Here is a 24,747-nt window from a genome sequence, read left to right as displayed (position 1 = left end):
GTGTAGAGTCTATATTCGGAAGAGAATGGATAAGAGAGATTCAACTTGATGCAGCGGACATACATTCATTAAATTCAAGTGAAAACGAAAACATCCAAGAACTAGATGATTTGATGATTCGATACGAAGACATTTTCAAAGAAGGCATTGGGAAAATACAAAACGAGAAGGGTCATTTTAATGTATAAGACAAAACCCAGCCAATTTACATCAAACGGTCGATTTCTCAACACATGCTATATGCATTACAAGAAAATGTAGAGAAGGAACTTGAAAGACTGGAGACTTTGGGTATAATCACACGTGTCGAATCATCCGATTGGTGCACACCCATTGTGCCGGTTGTCAAACCCAATGGTTCAGTCAGAATATGTGCTGACTACAAGGTGACTTTGAACAAAGTTATTAAAGATGAACATTACCCTATAACTCGGATTGATGATATCATGTCAAAGATGCATTGTGGAAAGATATTTTGTACTCTTGATATCAGTAACGCATACTTGCACATGGAGATGGACGAAGACAGTGCCATCATGCAAACAATCAGTACTCATAAAGGGCTGTTTAAAGTGAACAGATTAATGTTTGGAGTAAAAGTGGCACCCTTGTTATGGCAAAGATTCATGGACAAAACATTACATAACTTAGAAGGCGTACAATGTTTCTTTGACGACGTAATTGTCCAAGGATCTAACAGGGAACAGCTTCTTCGCCGACTGGAACAGGTGTTTGAACGATTGAAGATAAATGATTTGAGGTTAAATAGAGAGAAGTGTAAGTTTTTCCAGAACAAAATTGAGTACTTAGGTCATGTGATCGATAGCAAAGGACTACACAAGTCAGATGCTAAAATACAGAGCATTTTAAAATGTAAAAGACCAGAGAACGTAACTGAACTCCGAAATTTCCTAGGCCTTGCGAATTATTCAACAAATTCATAAAGAATTTGGCTACACTGCTACATCCTTTGAATCGGCTGCTACGAAAAGGGAACACTTTTACATGGAGCTCTGCTTGTGAACAGAGTTTTCTGAAGATTAAAGAAATTATTACAAGTGATGACGTGTTGGTACACTTTGATCCTAGCTTGCCACTGGTCTTAGCTACTGATGCTTCGCCGGTAGGTGTAGGAGCCGTTCTTTCGCACCGCTGTAGAGATGGAACAGACAGGCCAATTGCCTTCGCCTCTCGATCTTTATCAAAATCAGAACAAAAATACTCTCAAATCGATCCTTGGGAATATATTGGGGCCTGAAAAAGTTTTTCCCGTTTTGTTATGGCCGCAAATTTACTTTGATCACTGATCACAAACCGCTGGTGTCAATTTTTAATCCAGCAAAGACCTTACCAACAATCTCGGCAACACGGATATTCAACTATGCTCACTTTCTCTCCGGGTTCGACTATGACATAAGAGTACAGGCAAACTGCTCATCATTGCAATGCAGATTATCTCTCTCGATTCCCTATCGAAGTTGTACAAGAACATTCTGTAGATGACCTCTCGAAGTACCACATAAATCAACTGGAAACACTCAATATCAACAGTACCGTGGTGGCTAAGGAAACTCTCAACGATGCTGTTTTGGGTCCAGTCCTACAGGCCTTGAAATCGGGACAATCTGTTGAACAATACGGATTTCACGATAACGAGCTGTCCATTCAAGATGATTGTGTACTGAAGGGCTGGAGAGTCATAATACCTCAATCTCTCAGACCTCATGTGCTTCAAGAACTACACGTAGCTCATTTAGGAGGAATAAAAATGAAGGCTTTAGCTCACAGTTTTTGCTCAAGGTAAAGTATAGACAAGGATATTGAAGATATGGTAACTGAATGTCAACAATGCATTGAAAAATGCAACAACCTGAGAAAAACTATCCATCCATGGGAACAACCTTCTAATCCATGGGAGAGGGTGCACATTGATTTCTTAGGACCAACAGATGGCCAACAGTACCTGATATTAGTGGATGGCTTTAGTAAGTGGGTGGATGTGATACAGACGAAAACAACTACAAGTACATGGACAGTCCAAGAATTACGGAAAATCTTCTCAACTTTTGGGTTTCCTCACATCTTAGTTTCAGATAATGGAAGACAGTTTGTTTCTCAAGAGTTCAAAAACTTCATGAATGAATGTGGGATTATTCCACAGAACAACGGCACCATACCATCCAAACTCAAATGGCCAGGCTGAAAGGTACGTGCAGACTGTCAAGAAGGCGTTAAAATCCATGTAGGGAGAAAAGGGTACACTGCAAAATAAAATCCAAAGACTTCTAATGCAGCTCAGGCAATCCCCGAATTCAACAGGTACATCAGCATATCACCTAATGTTTGGAAGGAGTGTACGAACAAACCTCGCAATAATTGTTCCAACATTAGAACCAAACAAATATCAGCAGAAGGGAGTCCAAGTCGGTATAAAAAGGAATTTCAAAGTTGGAGATAAAGTGCAAGCGCGGGAATATGTCAATGGTTTGTCCAAGTGGTATTCGGGCTATATAACTCAAAAGCAAGGACATGTAATGTACGTAGTTCAGCTGGAAGATGGACGAATAATAAGACATGTTGACCAGCTGATTCTTCGTAAAGTGCCGCAGCACAGTAAATAGAGGAGGAGGTGTTAACATATGTTTTATTTACATTTTATTTCTAACATGTGTTCAAATTATTATTTTGTTTACTTATTGAATTGTTTATGTTTACTTACAGATTGTGATTTAATAAAAACTTACCTTCTATTTTCTTATACAAAATGTGAACTTTTATTACTAAAATTAGTGGAATCAACAACTCTAATCTTAAAGTATCTGGGAAAACTGCAGAAGATGTTGAGTTGCTATCCGCAATAGAAATAGCTTGTATTGAGGATTTTTTTAATAATCACAATTTAAAATTAAATGAAAGTAAAACCAAATGTGTCACATTCAAAAGAAAACAAAACAAAAAAATTTCAATCCTAATATTGTAGTAAATAACCAACCAATTGAAATAACAGAAGCCGTAAAGTTCCTTGGCCTGACATTGGACAGCAACTTGTCTTGGGACAAACATTGTAAACTTGTTATAAATAAAATAAATTCCGGTCTTTGTGCGATTAGAAAAATGTCAAAATTACGCAGTATTCAAGTTTTAAAAATTATTTATTTTTCCCATATTCAATCCCATATATCTTATGGCATATGTGTATATGGAGCCACCTCAAATTCGAATCTAGACCATATTTTGACAATACAGAAGCAATCAATCTGAGCTATGTTAAAAATGAACAAAGATGATTCTGCAAAAGAACACTTTAAACGTTTAAGGATCCTCACTGTTTATGGTTTGTATATTCTTGAATGTATGTTTTGTCAAAAACAAAAATTTCAATCCACCAATTAAAGAAAATAATCATAACTACAATAAACGCAACAAAAATAACTTTGTAAATAAAAAACATAAATTAGAGCTCTTAAAAAAAGACTGTCAATGCAGGATATGAATTAGACAAATTGAAAATGGCTTTATCATACTGTAGTTCTAAGCATTAGTTTTAACTTGTTTGACACTATTCATGTACAGCCATGTATACTATGAATAAAGATAATTGACTATGACTAAAAGAAGGGGGATTGTAATTGTTGTAAAAAAGAAGTATTAGCAACAGAAAAACTAAAACTGAAAGGAAATTAAAGAAGTGTTCAAAATTAAACTAGATAATAGATTTGAAGCTCTAGAAAGAGAAGAAGAGAGAAGAGGAGTACAAGAAGATGTTGCAGAACAAGAACAATAAATAGTAGAAACAAAATGGAAGAAGATTCAAGGTAGTCTCACACAGTTAATCATAAAGTTTAACAACTATTAATCAATTATATTTTCTTTCTTTATTTAAAAGGTTATGGGCCCAGGTATGTTTTATTTTGTGTAAACTCTGAAAATTAATCTAAAATGGATGTGAAAGTACAAATATCAAAGCTTGATGGGTCTCAGTCCTGGTGTAGGTGGAAGAGGCAAATGGAATTGATGTTGAAGCATCATGGGGTCCTGGACATTGCAAAGGGCCAAAGAACTTTGCCTAGAATCACTGTAGACGATGTGACTGGTCTAAGCCCCGAGGAAAAATCAAGAAAAGAACTGGCACACAATGAGGCAGTAAGAGCATATGAGAAAGGTGATTCTCTAGCCCAGGTCCTGATGGTAAGTGCTGTAGATGATGCTCATGTTGAATTGACAGCAACTTGTGACTCAGCAAAAGAAATTTGGCAAAAATTGTTAAGTGTGTATGAACAGTTCTCAAGTCAAAGGTTAGATAGGACTTTGGAAAATTTCTTTTCTGCTAAAGTAACCGAGGATGAGGAATTAGTTCAATACATATCTCGTTTGCAATTAATGTTCAGGGAAATAAATGAAGTGTTGCAAAAGCATAATGCCAATGTATTGCCTGATATTGTACTAATGTCCAGAATTATGAGTACATTGCCAAGTGAATTCTTTGAATTTAAAAACGTGTGGGAAAGCATTCCTGTTGCTGATAGAAGTATAGAACTTTTGATTGAAAGGATCAGACTTATTGAGTCAAGGTTACCTTCTAAAAATTCAACAAGTGGAGGGCATGCATTACAAATAAATAAGAAACTATTATCAACTTGTGTTAAGGAAGTAAAGGCAGGTAAAAACAATGCCAGCAGTTCCAAGGTTAAGTGTTTTATTTGTAAAGGGCCGCATTACGCTAGCAAGTGTCCTCAGAATCAGAATTTAAGGAAGCAAGAAACTTACAAAAGAGGTGGGGATTCTTCTAATGAGAACAAGAAGAAATCTGGTCAATTTTTATGCTTTGTAGCTGATGGACATAGTGATGGTACATTTATAGCTGACTCTGGTGCTTCACAACACATGTGTTTCAAAAGGGAATATTTTGATACTTACCACAGTTATTCTAAGCCTGTTTCAGTTACAGTAGCTAATGGAGAAGCTATCTATGCTGAAGGAGAAGGTGACATTCGGTTTGTTGTAAATATTGGTAAGAGTAAAATTGAACGGATATTGCAAGGGGTATGGTATATTCCAAAACTAGGCAGAAATCTTCTTTCGGTTTCCAGGTTAGTTGAAAAGGACTATACGTTCAAAGCGAACAAAAATAAGTGTGATTTTATAAAGGACAATAAACCACATTTAGCCTATTTGGACAAAATGTAAATGGCTTATTTAAACTTGAAATGTCAGTTTTACAGAGTAAGTCTTCTGCACAGCTTGTGAGTAGCAAAAATAAAACTCTACAAGAATGGCAAGAGTGTTGCTCATCAAAACAAGGCTCATGTGTATAAGTTCCTTGATGATCGGGGCATATCTGTGAAAAAGGATGACTTTTTTTGTGAGGGATGTGTACAAGGGAAACATCACAGAGAAACTTATCACACAAGAACAGTGAAACCTGAAAGTCCAGGTGAGATTATAAGTGGTGACTTATGTGGACCAATGGAAAATATTTCTCTTGGTGGTAGTCGTTATTGTCTAGTGTTGAAGGACTATTAAACTAAATTTTGACGAGTGTTCTTTTTGAAGGAGAAAAGTGAAGTTTGTGATTGTCTACAAACATTTCTCAATGAGTGTCAGACAGCAGGTCATGTTGTTAAATCGTTCATGAGTGATGGCGGAACGGAATTCTGTAATGCCAAAGTGAAGAAACTACTCTCTGATCGTGGTATCACTATGAGAACGAGCATGCCTTACACGCCTGAACTAATGGGGTCCGTTGAAAGAGTAATGCGAACCTTAGTAGAAGCAGCACGTAGCATGTTGTATGCTAAGAAATTACCCTTGAGTTTTTGGGCTGAGGCCATGAACACTGCCTGTCATGTTATCAACCGCACTGGACCGTCTGTTGATGGTAAAACTCCTTACGAGTTGTGGTTTCAAAAGGGTCCTGCGCCCGTTGAACATTTTCGCCCTTTTGGTGCTGAGTGCTATGTCCATGTACCAAAACCGAAGAGGAAGAAATGGTCTGCTAAATCGGTTTCTGGCATATTAGTTGGATATTGTGACGAACAAGATGGCTATAGAGTCTATGTTGCGCCAAAGATTGTGGCAAGCAAAGACGTTATTTTCAAGGAAATTTCCAAGGAAATTATGAAAAAAGAGTCATTCTTGAATGATATGTCTCCTCGAAGGATCGAAGGAAACAAAGAAGATGAAAATGCTGGTGAGTCATCTCAATGGAATGAGGGAGTTCAAGGCAATGAAGTTGAAATGTGCATTCAATTTCCACGAAAAATCAGTGACAATGGAAATGTGGGGATTGAAAATGATGCAGTGTATGCTGAAAATGATGTAGTGTCTGCTGAAAATGATGTAATGTCAGTTGAAAATGATGTAGTAAGAGCCATAAATGAAGATGACAGTCGACCTCAACGTCAGCGACATACACCATCATACCTTCAAGACTATGTTTTACTTGCTGAAGCAGGTCCCTCCTACGACGAAGCAGTTAACAGTCCTGATTGGTGGCACTGGCAAGCTGCAATGAATGATGAAATGGCATCAATAAATGAAAATGAAGTGTTTGAGTTAGTTCCACGTCCAAGTAATAAGAGAATTATAGGTCTAAAGTGGGTTCTAACACGAAAACAAAATCCAGAACGCTTCAAGGCAAGGTTGGTAGCAAAAGGATATGTTCAAAAGTATGGAGAGGATTATAATGAGACATTCAGTCCTGTAGCCCGAAGCGATACCATTCGATGTCTTTTGAATGTAGCTGTTCAAGAAGATCTTTACTTAAAACAGTTTGATGTAAAAACTGCATTTTTGTATTCTAAGTTGGATGAGGATATCTATACTTGGCAACCTGGAGGTTAGGATGACAAAAGTGGAAGAGTTTGGAAACTGAAACGCAGTTTGTATGGTCTGAAACAAAGTCCAAGGTGTTGGAGTAAGTGTCTAATGCTAAGTATGCTTAAGAAGGGTTTTAGCCAAAGTACTGCAGATCCATGTTTGTTTATTCGTAACAAGAACGGTTCAAAATTGTATGTAGTAATATTTGTGGATGATGGTCTGATTGCTGGTTCAAATCAACAAGAGATGTCTGATTTTATTGCACAATTGGAACAAGACTTCAAGTTGAAAGTTACTGATCCTGAAACCTACCTTGGAATGGAGATTCATAGAGCAGAGGGCAGGATTTCTTTGAATCAGAAGTCTTACATCAAGAGTGTACTTGAAAGGTACAGGATGTCAGAATGCAATCCAGTTGGTATGCCTTTATGCACGAAGCATGAAGATACAGTAGAGGAAAACAATCCTTTGTATAAAGGAGTTCCTTTCCGAGAAGCTGTGGGCAGTCTGATGTACATAACAAATACGAGGCCAGACATAAGTTGTGCAGTGAATATGGTAGCACAAAAGCTGAACAATCCTACTATGCAAGCATGGAGTGATGTCAAGAGAATATTCCGGTATTTGAAGGGGACATTGGATTATTCACTGACTTATTCCAAAAGTGAACCAATTCTCCGTTGCTACAGTGATGCGGACTTTGCAAATGACAAGTCAAGAAAGTCACGCACAGGATATTTGTGTATGTTTGCTAATGGCATTGTAAGTTGGTCTTCAGTGAAGCAACATTGTGTTACATTGTAAACCACAGAAGCAGAGTTTGTTGCTGCGAGTGAGGCTTCTAAGCAAATTGTATGGTTGAAAACAATGTTGGGTGAGATATATGGTCAAGAAATCAAGGCTGTTCTTTTTGTAGACAACGCTGGAGCTGTTCGACTAGCTAGGAATGCTGGAGAGTTTCATAAGCGGTCAAAACACATTCATGTGAGATACCAGTATGTACGTGAGCAATTTCTTGCAGGTACATTTGATGTACGTCACGTGTCTGGGAATGACCAACTAGCTGATTTCCTGACGAAAGGCCTACCAGTGTCCAGATTGAAAACCCTGTTGGAGCGTGTTAGTTTGAGGGCATATTGAAAGAAACTAACTTGCTTAATGACTATTTAGAATCACATGGTTTATATAATTAATTAAATCATGTGTATGATTGTTTTATCTTGAAAACATGTTTCTGTAAACACAGTTAATAATAAAGTTTAACAACTATTAATCAATTATATTTTCTTTCTTTATTTAAAAAATATGTACTATGTAGTTTGATATTAGTTTTCTGTTTTATAAATAAGTTTATTTTTATAAATTCTGTTTCTTATTTGAATTGAAATTATTCTTAAAGTTACCTTATTAAGTTAGTTAGTTAGGTTGATTAGCATGTTAGTGAGGAGGAATTAAAGGCAAGAAAAAATAAAACACACAATAACAAGTGATGTGTAGGCCTAAATAATTTAATGCTGCAGCCAACAAGTAGTCTAGGCCAAATTTTTTATCAGGCCTAAGGTAGGAGGTACTAATAATTAAAACCATATACCTTGAACAATTTGGTATAAGTACTTAAACTACCTATTTAGGCCTAGGCAGGGCTTAGGCTAGGATGAAATTTGTTTCAGCAAAATGCTGCAAACTCTGCAAAGACAAAAACTAAGTTAAATGTAGAAAAAATATTATCCAATAACTTAAGCATTTAAAACAAAAAATTCCAGTAGGCTAATATTACATTTGTTTGAACATTGCATCTTTCAATTTTTATTTGTAGAAAATTTGCCATAACTTAGGCCTAGCCTGCAAAACAATGTAAACTTAGCATTTTTAAGTTGTGAATAGCAAGATGCTAAAAATACTACCGCAGCTTAAACCCTGGGCCTAGGCCTACTTAACGCGCAACTACTCGACTCGACTCGATACTTGAGTTTTTACTCAAATACTCGACTCGAAATGAAAAATCACTACTCGCCCACCCCTAGTAGTCTGAAAGAAGTAGTGAAAGAAATGTGTGGAAAAAGAGTAAAGAAAGTGATAAATCCATGGTTTACAGAATATTGTCAGAAAATGATAACCGAAAGGAAGAACAAAAAAATTGCGGCTTCAAATCAGAAATGGGAAAGAAGACCAACTAAGGTTAATGATCTAAGGTCTAGAAGATATAAAACAGATTACTTAAATGAAAAACTCAGAAAAGCAGAGGAAGATAGAACAGTCAATAATACTATAGACTTTTATTATAGAACTATAGTAGACTTCCTCTTATCTGGACACCTTTTAACCGGACATCGGTTTAACCGGACTAGTTAAGCAGGAAGTGGGCGGTACTGAAACAAGTTTTCTCGTGGGAAAGATTTCAGACCAGTGGTCACGTGTCTAAATACAATGCTCTCCTAAATTAAAGTCAAATACTGTATACAGTATGCATTTAAACAGTATGTTTTAACGGGTTTTTGGGGACGTCGGTTTAACCGGAAAACCCGTTATCCAGACTGGCCTCGGTTCCGAGCAGTCTGGATGAGAGGGAATCAACTGTATAAGATTCTTCAAAAGAGGATTTGAAGCAAGAACATTTGGCATTATGGATGAAGAAGGAAATGTTACCACGGAAAAGAGAAAACACTAAGAATATGGAAAGACTATTTTGATGGCCTGCTAAACTGCGAGAATACAGTCATTAATATTCCTGATGAAGATACAGCATTCTATCATGTAAGCCTCAAATAAACCCACCAAAAGAGGTGAAAATGGCAATCAAAGAATTGGAATGCAACAAAGTTCCAGGCGAAAATGGGATCACAGCAGAAGTAATCTAAAGTGGAGGAAGAATATAGGAAAATAAAATAAGAACCTGCAGAACACAAAAGAACTTTGATTGGGTGTTGAGCTAGGAGTAGATCTAAACATATTGGCATTTGCTGATGATGTGGTCATTTAGTTAGAAACAGTTGAAAACTTGGCAAGTTTGGCAGAAGTACTTATCAGTTATCACAGAAGCAAACAAAATAGGACTGCAAGTAAATGTAGAAAAGACTAAAATCATTAACTTTGGAAGACAAGCAAACAATAAAAACAGAAACATAAAGATAAATAACTTAACTATAAATTGTACAGAAAGTTTAAAATATTAAGGAGTAGGCTAACTGTAAATAGTACAAACTCAGAAGACGAAGAGATACTAACTAAGTTATCAAATGCCAATAAGTGTTTGGGAGCCAGCAAGAAGTTGATCTCATCTAAAGTGTTATGTCTCATAGAACCAAAATACAGTTATATAAGACAATAATTCAACCTATACTGTTATAGTTTGTACAGGTTAAGTGTAAGAAAGGGTCATGTGGCCCTAACTTTGCCTGTATAAATAAATGATTTTTCATTTCGTTTCATTTATATGGTAGTGAAACATGGGTATTTTCCAAGAAAAATGAAAAACGGCTCATGGTGTTGGAAAATAAAGCCATAAGAAAAATATTTGGACCAGTGTAGGAAGGAGAAATGTGGAGAATAAGGAAAAATATAGAGCTAAGATCACTATACACCGACCCAGATATTGTTGCAATAGTGGAAGAATATTAGGAAAATCGACCTAACAAATTCAAACTACCTAGAAATTTTGCACAGCTGTTAAGTAAGCCATGTTCTTGAAAATGTCAAAAGTCCCTGGAAATCCCTGCTGTGCTTCAGCCGCCATCTTGGAAAATGGTGGCCAATTTTCACTTTTTTGACAATATTTCCCAAACTATTGGTATTAGAGAATTTTTGTAAATACAAAAGTTAAAGAACGTTTAAAAATACACAATTTTTATACTACAAGGTTTGCTCTATCTCTAACGGCTATTGAGATAAATAATAAAAATAGTTTTAAATTTAAAATTCCCATGTTATTCTTATGAAGGAAAAGAAAATTGTTGCAGTTTGCTTATTTATGGATATATTTTTATCAAACTTGGCAAACTTATTTATTTTATACTAAGCTAATGATATTTAACATAATTACACACTTTATAACCCTTCCAATAGCAGTAAACCTAGTACTTGTTAAATTTAAAGTTATTTAAATAGGGATTCTATCTTTCATTTTTAGGTATCATTTTAATAAAAATCCAGGCAGGCAAATGGAAATTCATTTTTAGACACGATTGTTAATTTTTCCTTATTAGTATTAAAGAGAAATGGAAAATGGTGGCCGATTTTTTTTAATGACTCCTTAATTGTCAACATTATCAAAAATTACCAAGAGCTAAATAATTGATCATGTATCATACGTTATCAATGAATAACATATTCGCTACTAAAAACTGAAAAAAATGTTGTATTTTGTTTATTGATATTGGCAGCACTTTTTTAACAGGAATATTTGACTTGTTCATTGTTAGTCAGCTGACAGTATAATGATGATGACAAGTATGATAGCTGAGAATGTTTGTTTGTTTTACAGATTCTGAAGTTATTTAATAAGAATGAAAGGCTGTTTTTAAGTGTTTGTGTTTATTTGAAGTTGTTTTATTATTTTTCTGTGTACATTGTTAACGTTGTGTGATATATATAACCATGCCAGTGTCATTTAATTAAACATGAAATGCGCAATATGTGAAGTAGAAATTGAAGAAGATCAGGTAATCGTGGAACGAGGAATAGAAAATCTAATTCAATCAAGCATAGATAGAGGGGATGAGAAACATATAATATTTGAAGCACTGGGAAAAGTAACATTACACAAAACTTGTCGTAAAAGCTACACAAGAAAGAGTACTAAAGTTTCAGAAAACAAAGAAAATACACGACCATCATCTCCTAAGGTAAGTGCAGTGCTCAGATCAGAAGCTAAGAGATTCAACTTCCGTAGTGATTGTTTATTCTGTGGAGAGACAGCTATAGACCAGGCCCAAAATTAAAAAAATCCCTCTCTATAAAGTGCAAGAAGCATTTCATGTAACAATTGGGGAAACAACGTTTTTAGGGTATTTCAACCCTGCTGAGTACGAATCTGCCTGTTGCCAACGCGAAATTTTAACCGGAAGTGCGGTATCCAAGATGGCGACCAAAACTCTGTTTGCCCCATATCTTCCTTGTTAGTTGGCCTAAAATAATGGTTTAAACGTGTATATAGGGGGTTTTCAGATGCCAAGCACATTAAAACACTCAAAATTAACTTAAATTAAGTTTTGAGGGCATATCTTCCAAAATGGCGTCCAAGATGGCCGCCAAAAACTCAAATTTACGCATATCTCCCTTGTTTTTTCTCTTAAAATAATTATTTAGACGTCTGCATAGGGGTTTTCTCGGATGCCAAACACATTGCAACGCCCAAAATTTACTTACATTAAGTTATGGGGGCATATATTCCAAGATGGCACCCAAGATGGCCGCCAAAAACTCTTATTTCCGTATATATATATCCCTTGTTTGTTTGTTTAAATTAATTATTTAAACGTCTACAAAGGTATTTTCTTGCATGTTAAATCACATTGCAACACTCATTATTTACTTCCTTCGAGTTTAGATGACATATGTTTCTAAGATGGCAATAAAAACTGTATTGTGCTTACGTGATCTCCGTGCGTATTATTGTATTTAGTGTTTAAAACCAGTCAGATATCTATTAGTGGCTGAATATTTGCTACCATTTTTGAAATACTAATTGAAATTTAGCAATGTCAAAGTAGAAGGCAAATTGTTTAATGTACTCTGGTGGCACCGTAGATAACGCGTAGTATAACAGAACCTGTAATTAAGAAATTGTAGAATTAATTGTGTATGAAGTTGACGAATTTATCACTTATTTAAGGTGTCCAGTTATGTAAATAGATATTTATTGTAAAATATGACGATGCCATACGTATGTTTTGTATGTTTTACGGCAATAAATAATTTGATTTGATTTGATGTTATTTGAACGTTTAGTCCAACAGAACCTGTAAAAATTATTTTTTAGAACATACCTAAAATCCGCAAGAGGTGGTGCATGTAAATTAAACTAAACAAAGGTTCTTTATAACACATTAATAAATAATAGCCTAATAAACAATTTGGTGACAATATTAACAATGATACTGTACTGTTATATTGTATTGATCTTGTGGTACCACCCATCAATGGAGGTTTGTTTACCATGGGTCTCAATGGATGAAATAGATTTTTTAAAGTTTTTTTTTTATGGCAGCATTGTGTTGGCTGCACTGATCAACATTAATCAGCAAACAATTCTTATTCTTTTTAATATCTTATGTAGGCCAACCGTCTATAAAAGTTAGTTTATGAAGAGAAAGTAAACAATTGTATGTGTACAAAATAATTGTTAAGAAGGTAACATCTTTTGTTTCCCAACCGTCTATGAAAGTTTGTTTGTGAAGAGAAAGTAAACATCTGTATGCATTTCTACGAAATAATTATTTGAGGTAAGTACAATTTGTAATCCTTAGTTTATTTTAACTTATCAATAAGGAGTTTTTGAACCATTTGTTAAATAATCACGGTAAACGCTATTCGTTATGTTTTCTCGTTTATTAAATGTGAAAATAACGTATTGCGTTTACCGTGATTATTTAACGAAGGGTTCAAAAACTCCCTATTGCTAATTTTGAATGAACTTAGGATTTAATACAAATTGTACTTACGTCAAATAATTATTTCTTAGAAATTTACAAATGTTTACTTTCTCTTCACAAACAAACTTTTATAGACGGTTGGAAAACAAAAGATGTTACCTTATTAACAATTATTTTGTACACATGTATACAATTGTTTACTTTCTCTTCATAAACTAACTTTTATAGACGGTTGGCCAACATAAGATATTAAAAAGAATAAGAATTGTTTACTAATAATGTTGATCAGTGCAGCCAACACAATGCTGCCACAAAAAAACAAAAAAAAATCTATTTCATCCATTGAGACCCATGGTAAACAAACCTCCATTGATGGGTGGTACCACAAGATCAATACAATATTTTAGGTATGGTCTAAACAATAATTTTTACAGGTTCTGTTGGACTAAACGTTCAAATAACATCAAATCAAATCAAATTATTTATTGCCGTAAAACATACAAAACATACGTATGGCATCGTTATATTTTACAATTAAAATATATTTACATAACTGGACACCTTAAATAAGTGATAGATTCGTCAACATCATACACAATTAATTCTACAATTACTTAATTACAGGTTCTGTTATACTACGCGTTATCTACGGTGCCACCAGAGTACATTAAACAATTTGCCTTCTACTTTGACATTGCTAAATTTCAATTAGTATTTCAAAAATAGTAGCAAATATTCAGCCACTAATAGATATCTGACTGGTTTTAAACACTAAATACAATAATACGCACGGAGATCACGTAAGCACAATAATGTTTTTATTGCCATCTTAGAAACATCTAAACTCAAAGAAAGTAAATAATTAGTGTTGCAATGTGATTTAACATGCGAGAAAATACCTTTGTAGACGTTTAAATAATTAATTTAAACAAACAAACAAGGGATATATATTAGGGTGGGCTGAAAAAAAAAATTATTTTTTTTTCTTAATGCTATACAGAAAAAAACTTGTCTCTATGATGGGTTATCAAAATGCAACAAAGAAAAAAAATCTATACCTAACCTCCAGCTAGCGCATTACACTTGAAATTTCAAAATTTCACTCAAATCATAGGATTTTTAAAATTTTTTAAAAGTATCTAAACCTTTATATATTAGTTTGCTATAGTGAAAATAATATATTTTAGAGTTACAAATAGTCAATAAACTATAGGAATTTTTGTAATTTTTAAATTTGAGGTGGCGCAAAGGCCTTCAATATAGTAAATTTGTGACGTTTTTAATGCTAACCAACTGCAGTGCAGTACATTCTCTAACTTTTTTGTACCCACTACTATTGTGTTTTTAGATCTATAATGTTGGTACTTAAATTAAGAAAACCTCTTGGAAAATTAAATAAAGATATAAGCAATTTACATACATATATCAAAATGGATTTAATGAATACAAAATAGATTGTTAAATACAAATTTCGATTCCCAAGCTGCAAAATTGTAGTCTATTTGACTCTCACTGAATAGTTATTTACATATTTGGAACCTTGAAATCATGTTTGCTTGTAAAACTTGGCATTGAAGCTCGTGAAAGCAGTGTTGTTCGGATGAAACCATCTCTGTTCTTGACGCCAACAACTTTTGAGGAGGCTTCAGTTACCAATTTCACACAGCGCTCAACTGCTTGTGTGTGACACGGGAATTTATGAAAGTTCCATTCTTCTGCTGTACTGGCAGTTGAAATCTTGGCCCACATTTCTTCTTCGGTTACTCTTCGTAACAGAGGTGGTGGATAAATAGCTGTAGTAGTCCAATCAATAATTTCGTAATATTCTTTTGCCTGGAAGTTGAGTTTTGGAGGTTTAAAAGTTCGGACTAGCTTTTCTTTGGAAGCCACGGCCCTTGATTTAATAACTCTTCTAAACCCCAACTCTCTGATATGAGCCCTTTCATCAACGATCATACTCAGTAGCAAGTTTTCTGGATGTGCGAAAAAAGCATTTCTTTCGATCACAGGATCAACCACCTTAATCAAGTTTTCTGGCAGGAATCTTGATGATGTTATTAAATCGAAAACATGTTTTGGTCCATCAGTAAGGTATTTACTTTTTTTAATCTTAAACCATACAGGCATGTATGATTTAAGTATAAATTGTACCAAAGTTTGGTGTTCTTCAGATGGATTCTCAACACTTAAATAGAGACGCAGTACTCTGTTTGCTGTTGTCAGCCATCGAGAATGAGAAATAGGACCTGGTTCACGAACTGCCAAGTCTGCCAAGCAGGTGCCTGATTTTATAGCCGAACTTATGTCCAGAAGATACTGTTGGTCTTTACTTAAGATTTTCCTATCAATTTCTGGTATGTCACAATCAATGCTTTGAAACTGCACAACTGGAAGTTTTTCACAATTTTTGAGTTTCGAGCCAATATAACCACTAAAAGATGTAGGACCAGTCGTTTCACCATCCAAAGTTTGAAACAAGTGCCTAAATGGTAATTCATTTAGGTGCAAAAGGCAAACTCCCCACTGCAGTGGTCTTTTAATTTTCTCTTCGATTTTGCGAATTACACCAGTTTTCCAGCCGGTGTTTGTGACAGTACCATCACATCCAATCACATCAAGCTCATCCAGCAAAAAATTTTGCTCATGTAAATAGTCCAAGACAGCACTGGCAATGTCCTTTGAAGTTCCAGTAGTTGGTGATACATGGCCAACATAAATTGAGCCAGGTTCCTGAATGATAGAGTAGTGTTCCTCTTTTACAGTTCTTCTAAAACACTTTTGATTCAGTTTGTCAATCTTCAATGTGTTATCCTTTCGGCCATCAAAATATAGCCCTTGAATTACGTCCGGCTCATTTTTTATTCTATCTTGGAGATTCGATCTGAATGATTGTTTTTCCCTTCTAACCTTGTTCTTATCTATTATGAGGGAATCGTCCTCTTTAGTTGCAAGACCTAGGTCATGAAGTACACTAGAGGCAATAGCAGCTGTTGCTCTGTCCGAAACCCCAAATCGGTCACTTGCCAATACGGTATTTTTTAATTGTATACGCATTTGCCACTGCTGTTTAGTAGAACTCGGAATAGGAATGTAGTCGTCATCAGAATCATCAGACTTTTCTTTTTCCATTAAGATTTTGTCTGGATCTATGTTTGACTCCGTCACATTCTTAGAGCATGTAGGCTGGGAATATGAAACTGGTGGAATGTTAGACGACACAACCCGATTTTTTATTTCCTTACGTTGCAGTCTTTTGATTATTTTTTTCGACTCCTTCTTGTCTACATTTCCAATTTTTCCTTGTCCAAGATATCTTTGGAAATACATAAACTTAAGTTCAAGCACGGGAATCTTTTTGTCTTTTTCACATTTACATGAAATTGACAAAGGGCACTCACAGATCTCAGGGACTTTTTTGCAGTTGCATGAGTATGTTATTTTACATTTACATGCAGATACATCAAATAGTGATAAAGCCTTTTGCCTGAACTCCTCAACTTTTTGTTTGTACTTCTCTTTTTCCTTGTCACGCTTAAAGGACTTCATTAGATTACGGTAGCTATCATGGTATGAGTTTATTAACTGAACGATTCTGTAAGGCGTCACTGTTGGTATTGATGCTTTGTCAAAGACTGCTTTTACTTTTGGAGCAACAATATTTGATATCTGAGAGAAACTAACAGGCTTGTTACTTTCTAATGCTAGTACATACTGTTCATGGAAACAGCTCCTAATAACATCCTGGTAATTTGGAAGCTTACTCACAGGCAATTCCCTTGGACAGCCAAACAAAGGACAATCAAAGTCACTCCGAGTCACTTTCTTGGCAACGGCCATCACGCACAATAAACTTAACTCAAAAAATTATAAACATAATTTACAAGATCAACTCAAACGTCAGTCCAAAATCGTACACAGATGTAAACTGCCGAGTGACAGGCCGTCTCAACGTCTCCCCGCGAAGTGCATTGTGGGTGTGTGGAGAGTATGGGTGGGGGAGCCCGGCAAGGCCGCCGGGTCATCGCCCGAACTCGCAGCTGTCATCCCGCACTTGACTCAAAAATGCGTCATTGTAATGACTATTGCGCTACCTCAGATTAATACAATTAAACTTCTGCAATTACTTATTGTATTTCCAAGGCTCTGTTCTAACGTAATATCACTATAGCAGTCCAATATGCAGGTATTTAGATGCTTTAATTATATTTACAAAAGCTTATAATTTGAGTGAAATTTTGAAATTTCAAGTGTAATGCGCTAGCTAGAGGTTAGGTATAGATTTTTTTTCTTTGTTGCATTTTGATAACCCATCATAGAGACAAGTTTTTTTCGGTATAGCATTAAGAAAAAAAAATAATTTTTTTTTTCAGCCCACCCTAATATATATATATGGAAATAAGAGTTTTTGGCGGCCATCTCGGCTGCCATCTTGGAATATATGCCCCCATAACTTAATGTAAGTAAATTTTGGGTGTTGCAATGTGTTTGGCATCCGAGAAAACCCCTATGCAGACGTCTAAATAATTATTTTAAGCCAAAAAACAAGGGAGATATGCGTAAATTAGAGTTTTTAGCGACCATCTTGGGCACAATTTTGGAAGATATGCCCTCAAAACTTAATTTAAGTTAATTTTGAGTGTTTTAATGTGCTTGGCATCTGAAAACCCCCTATATACACGTTTAAACCATTATTTTAGGCCAACTAACAAGGAAGATATGGGGCAAACAGAGTTTTGGCCGCCATCTTGGATACCGCACTTCCGGTTCAAATTTCGCGTTGGCAACAGGCAGATTCGTACTCAGCAGGGTCGAAATACCCTAAAAACGTTGTTTCCCCAATTGTTACATGAAATGCTTCTTGCATTGCCTTTTTTTGAAAACGGGCCTAGTCTACTAGTGTCCCTGATTCAAAATTCCCTAAAAATAGACGTCTGGACGTGTGTAATGTGGCTACAGTTGAATTTCGTGCTAAAGTTATATCGGTACTTGAGTATTAAATGGAGGCCACCTAACCTACAGTTTCTTAACTTAGCTATGATAATACTGATTATTAGTAAACCTTCATTCAATGTTTTCACTATCAGCAAGTTTGGTTGGTTAGGTTATGATAGTTTAATTTTATAACTGATATAGCTGACCAGACACAGTGACGGGCGATGACAGGTAATGACGCGCGCTCCGGTCAACGACCCTGACCTTGGCCTACTTGGAGGGGATTCTGCGAGTAGACACATGACTCATCTGATAACGCTCGACTCACAACAATACTAGAATAGTTCTACTACAACATCTATAACAATTTAACCCTCTATAAGTGCCACACGCGTTTTGTAATGGTGGCCTCCGTTTAATACTCAAGTACCGTTATATCAGTTTGTAAACAACGCTCTGATGAGTGGGGAAATGAAGTTGACTTACGAGTAGCAAATACAATTGATCTTGTGGTAGAAAAATGTCGTTATCATAAGTACTGTTACCACAGATTCATATCAGAATCACTCAGACCTGTCCCCACGATCAAAGAAGCAGCTCCATCAGAACTTCTACACCTCATTTCATGCAATTGTAAGCAAGGTTGCAATAAAAGATGCAAGTGTGTACGGGCTGGTTTGCTGTGCTCAGCAATGTGTGGCCAATGCTGTCTGCAACAACTCGCCAGTTGAAATTGAACAAGAATAAGTTATGAGGAGGCACATAACATTTAATCAAAAAATGTTTATTTTTCTTACTGTTTGTCAAGTAAATAAAATGTATTTAAATGTATGTAAAATGTATTTGAAAAATGTTTATTTTTCTTACTGTTTGTCAAGTAAATAAAATGTAAATAGATCAATTGTTCAGTTTTCAGTAGCGAATATTATTTAGCTCTTGGTAATTTTTGATAATGTTGACAATTAAGGATTCATTAAAAAAAATCGGCCGCCATTTTCCATTTCTCTTTAATACTAATAAGGAAAAATTAACAATCGTGTCTAAAAATGAATTTCCATTTGCCTGCCTGGATTTTTACTAAAATATTTCTTAAAAATGAAAGATAGAATCCCTATTTAAATAACTTTAAATTTAACAAGTACTACGTTTACTGCTATTGGAAGGGTTATAAAGTGTGTAATTATGTTAAATATCATTAGCTTAATATAAAATAAATAAGTTTGCCAAGTTTGATAAAAATATATCCATAAATAAGCAAACTGCAACAATTTTCTTTTCCTTCATAAGAAAAACATGAAAATTTTAAATTTAAAACTATTTTTATTATTTATCACAATAGCCGTTAGAGATAGAGCAAACCTTGTAATATAAAAAATGTGTATTTTTAGGTGTTCTTTAACTTTTGTATTTACAAAAATTCTCTAATACCAATAGTTTGGGAAATATTGTCAAAAAAGTGAAAATTGGCCGCCATTTCCCAAGATGGCGGCTGAAGCACAGCAGGGATTTCCGGGGACTTTTGACATTTTCAAGAACATGGCTTACTTAACAGCTGTGCAAAATTTCTAGGTAGTTTGAATTTGTTAGGTCGAATGGCATTTGAATCCCTAAAATTAATGGACTACAATGGTTAAAGGAAGAAGTTTAAGTTGGATAGGGCATGGGCTAAGAAGAGAGGAAGGAACAAGACTGTATGAAGTTTGGACAGCCACACCCGATGGAATTGAGATGGATTGACCAAGTAATTAACGACATCAGGACAATGGGTGCAAATGTCAACTTGGCAGAAGACAGAGAAGGGTGGAAGTGACTGGTACACGAGGCGAAGAATCAACTGAGATTTGTGAGCCACGGCAGTATTTTAAGTCGGGCTTACAACGGAGTTCAAAATTTTACTGTATTTTATTAGTTAGATAAATTCCAGAAAGAAAAAAAAATATATTGAAAAATATATCTTCGTACTAAGAGAGCTTTCACCCTAAGAAAGTTTTGTTATTAGCCAAGGGTTGTAAGGCATGCTTTAAAAAACTATATTAGTTCTAGCCTAGCTCTGGGCAAAAATTTGTTGCTGACCAGAAATTATTTTATATGACTTTGAAGTAAAGAAACTTAATAATTAAAAACTTGTGTAACACTAAAACATATTTCAGTAATAAAAGTCATTGTAAAATGTTAGAACAAAACTGTATATTTATTATGATAGAAAAATGTAAACATAAACATTTGAGAGATGTTTCAGATAATTGTTAATATTAAATTATAAGCCAGGTATAATTGAAATATATTACAGTCTTCCCACTCTAAAAAGAGAACAACAGGTTGAAGTCTTAGTGTGGAAAACTCATAACTGATACTTGTGTGGTGTAGGCAATTGGCTTTAGTTGGTTTTTTTTTCATTTTTTTCTGGAGCAGGTGTATAGCTTAATAGCTTACTGGAGTCGTTGAATAGTAGAAGGTTTTGTCTGGAACTGGATTAGAGTATTCAAAATTAACAGGAGCGGGAGTTAAAAACTGAACAGGAGGGAAATCAACTAGGGGTCGTAGAATTGACATGGTCGATTTGTAACAGTTGGATACTGCTGTTGGAGCTGGAATGGAATACTTGTAGCTCACTGTCGGGGCGGAAGGAGTTAAGTACACACTGGGCGGAGGTAAGTATTCATAGCTAACTGCAGTCCACATTCTACAAAACTTGGCTCTAGCGTTTACATATTAATTCAGGCTTAAAGGGTGGCGGAGCTAGGGTGGAAGTGGATAGTTGAGAATCTAAGGGAATTTTCAGTTGTTGCAACCAATCTCGACCTAGTAATGGATTAATAATGTTATCCACAACAAAAAAGTTCAGGTTCGTAGATTTGTTGTTGTACCATACCTCAACTTTGGCGACACCCAGAGGTTTAAAGATTTCACCGGTAACTGTTTTAAGTGTAGTCGATGTTGGCTGAAGAGTTCTGTTGGGGCAAACTTTTTGAAGGTCTTTGTTATTGATTATAGTTACTGGACTCCCAGTGTCGATTTCAAAGGTAAGCTTACCATTTTCAATGTTCAGTGTTGTCGTGAATTTTTCCGTTGGTGAAGTAGTGGGCGCAATACGGACAGGAACAATTCTTCCAATAGAAAACTCATCATGTTCTATGTCTTCTTGAATTATGGTATTTACCTTGCGATGATTTGATCTTGTTAAGGTTGATATGCAAACTTTAGAGATATGTCCAGGCTTATGGCATAAACTACAAAATAAGGTGTCAATGTCCCTGTCGCAAGATTTTGCCAAGTGGTTACTCTCACCACAACGCACACATAGTCCTGCAATTCCTAGGCGCTCATACAAGTTCTTTGGATTGTTTTGACTTTGTTTTGCTGATGAGTTATCACAATCATAGTTTTTTGTACGAAAAACTCTAGAAACTTTATTTATTGAATCAGTTCCATGAAATGTTTTGCAACCTTTTTTTGATGCTTCAAGAGTCAGAGCCTGTTCATACGCACCTTCAAAAGTCAATTCTGGATGCTGAAGAATCTTTTCACTGATTGTTTCATCTCGTAATCCTCGAATGAATTGTGCACGTAAAAACAAATCGACCACTGAAGATTCACAAGAAGGGCAGTTGAAATTGCATGTGAATGTAAGTCTTCTTAGTGCAGCTACAAACTCAGATATGGACTCTGTGGGACTTTGAACATGTGATAGAAAAGTATGTTGTTGTAGCATAGCATAGCCTGTTGTTGAACAAACGTTGATAAAATTGTTGAAAGGTCTTCAGTCATGATAGTATGTTAATTTCAATGTTTATCCTGTAGAAAAGTGTATGAGTCATTAAAAATCCCGTCCTCGTCGCCACTAAAACATATTTCAGTAATAAAAGTCATTGTAAAATGTTAGAACAAAACTGTATATTTATTATGATAGAAAAATGTAAACATAAACATTTGACAGATGTTTCAGATAATTGTTAATATTAAATTATAAGCCAGGTATAATTTAAATATATAACAAACACATTAAGTTATACTTTACCAGTGAGAATGTCATGGTCATATCGTATAGATACATGGGTGTCATGGTCCAAGTTGCGCAGTTTCGCTGAGCAGCCAGCCAACTGAGTGTGGGTTCCATCTCGATCGTGGTCGTAGTGCAATGTTCCATTGTTAACCATAGCTGATATGTAAGGGTGGACATGCTATTGACAAAAGAAGTTCAATATAAATTCAAGGCAATTTTTCAAATATTAAATACTACAAAAATTACATGATTAAAATTTATGATTATTTCTATTAAATTCAACTAGTCTAATGTGGTTGTATGTGTGTGGCAATAGATCACTTACATTATGTTCGCCGTTGTGATTGCTGTACGTATCAATGATAACAGCTAAGCCCTGGAAGAAATCCATGTTCCCAAATACTGCTCCAGGTTTCATGCGGTCTTTGGCATACCTAAATTTAAAAAAACCTAATCAAATCATTCAAACAGTTTTTACATTTTAAAACAATGGTAAAAAGTATGAAAAAACCCCCGTCTCTCTCACTATTGAACACCTTCTAATATTGCTGTTAAAAGTTTCCTTTGCTCCTGTAGAATTGTGGAATAGAATGTAGAATAGTAGGACATAATGTAGAATATAGTTCAGGTTAAAATATCTTTTTCCTATCACTGCATGAAAATTAAATTGCCACTCCTGTAAACAGTATGAAAAAAAGCCCATTCCCGCTCGCTAATTCAGCTGATATAACTTTTAATGTTTCCACAACAAACACAGCCGTGTTCTTCTTCAGTTCTCGAGCGGCAATGACGTACTTTGCGCTCTAACTATACACAATTAACTATCAGGGCTCAGGTTCAAGTTGAATTTTATAGGTACCGGTACCATATAATGAGGCTTTGAAAGCGTACACTTCCAATGGATCATTCGTTATTGGTTATAGAGATATATTAAATTATTGCCAAACATGCTATCTCCCCTCCCGGAAGGAAGGAGAAGGGGTTAAGAAGATACAGTAGACCCCCTCTTATCCGACCTCGTATTAACCGATAATCGGATTATCCGCCTTCGATCGTGAAATAATACAGTTTGTTTTAACCGACCTTGCTTTGAGAGCAGTTCGGTTTAACCGCCGCTTTCTAGGAATCTCGGCATTTCCGCTCCCACGCTGGGCGATGAGAACTGAACAATACGCTTATCTCCACAGGATATGACTAAGAATAAGTTATTTTGTGTTGATCACAAAAAATATAGCATGGCCTATTGTCAGTTTGTCATCATCGTTCGTTATTGTAGCTCGAGCACATTTGATCTGATATGTTATCTGTGTGGCAAATTTATAACATCATAAAGTGCGTTACGATTTTGAAAACTGATTATCTTATCGCTGGAGTAAACAAACAACGCAACTTGTAGGGAGGGCAGGGAAGGGGGGTTAACAACTCCAAGGTCAAGCTAGTTTTTGTGCCTCGAGCCAGCCTACAGTGAGAGGTTATAAATAAACACCCTATCCCTTGTAACAAAATGGTTGCTTGTATCTTTAATTTCGACAAAAGGTTCTGTACTGTATTACGATGGATTTAGAAAGCATCAATTAATACATTACAGTACTAAAGTTATTAAGATAGGAATTTTATTGACTGTTGCCTAGTATTATAATATATTCCACTTAAAGTAGGCCTATTAGACTTAACCGTGTTTTGTGTTCATTTGTGACTTTTCTATCAATACTAAAAAGGAGATAAGAGTAGTTTATTTTATAACTAATGCAAGTATGACTTCAAAATATTGATTATATAATTCCAAATGAATAGCATTTCAATATGTTATGATTTTAGGGAATGCCCGTTTTAACCGACCTTTTGAGTTATCCGACGTAGGTCCGGTCCCATTAGGGTCGGTTAAGAGGGGGTCTACTGTACAATGAGGATTACTTTTAATGGTCATTTCTTCATTAGACAAAATTAGTTATTCCTAGGTCAATGTATAGTGAGTTAATATACTAGGTTTAGTTTAGATCAAGGTAAATTACTATGGAAATTGAAAATATAAAAAGTCCAACTTACCAAAATGCCATGCCATCTCCAAACAGTTCTTTACCTCTTCCATGTACTTTAAATTGAATTTGTACTTCCCAGTTTCGAACATTACATGGCTGAAACAAAGCGATAAATTATCTTACTACATCTAGAATACCAAAGAATACCAATCTCGGAATGAGTTTTTTTTTTTTTTGACAAACTAAAAGCCATAACATTGAAAAGAAAAGACATGAAGAAAATGTATTATTGAGTTGGTAATGCTTAAAAAGTGTAAACTGTTTATCGCAGCAACTTTACTGAAGGCTGTATGATGTTTAGAAACAAACCAAGAACGAGTGCTAGAAAAATTTAACGTTAGGCCTAATAAATATCTTACAAGTA

At 35.2% G+C, this 24,747-nt stretch overlaps 1 protein-coding gene across 1 annotated transcript in view; it reads right to left on the bottom strand.

The window, feature by feature from the left end:
* LOC128983561 (vesicular integral-membrane protein VIP36) overlaps window positions 1–24,747 on the bottom strand; it is a 96,319-nt gene that overhangs the window by 30,119 nt on the left and 41,453 nt on the right. Inside the window, exons 3-5 of the mRNA XM_054402879.1 lie at window positions 24,391–24,479; window positions 22,670–22,778; window positions 22,360–22,522 (exon numbers count right to left, since the gene is read on the bottom strand). Coding sequence (XP_054258854.1) covers window positions 22,360–22,522; window positions 22,670–22,778; window positions 24,391–24,479 — 361 coding nt within the window. The remainder of the gene's footprint in view (window positions 1–22,359; window positions 22,523–22,669; window positions 22,779–24,390; window positions 24,480–24,747) is intronic.

The sequence above is a fragment of the Macrosteles quadrilineatus genome, unplaced genomic scaffold (genome assembly GCF_028750875.1).
Source record: "Macrosteles quadrilineatus isolate MER2022 unplaced genomic scaffold, UCM_ALF_1.0 Scaffold_1__1_contigs__length_201487025, whole genome shotgun sequence".
Taxonomy (NCBI): Eukaryota; Metazoa; Arthropoda; class Insecta; order Hemiptera; family Cicadellidae; genus Macrosteles; species Macrosteles quadrilineatus.
The sequence above is the reverse complement of the archived record's forward strand: the minus strand, read 5'-3'. Positions and strand labels throughout refer to the sequence as shown.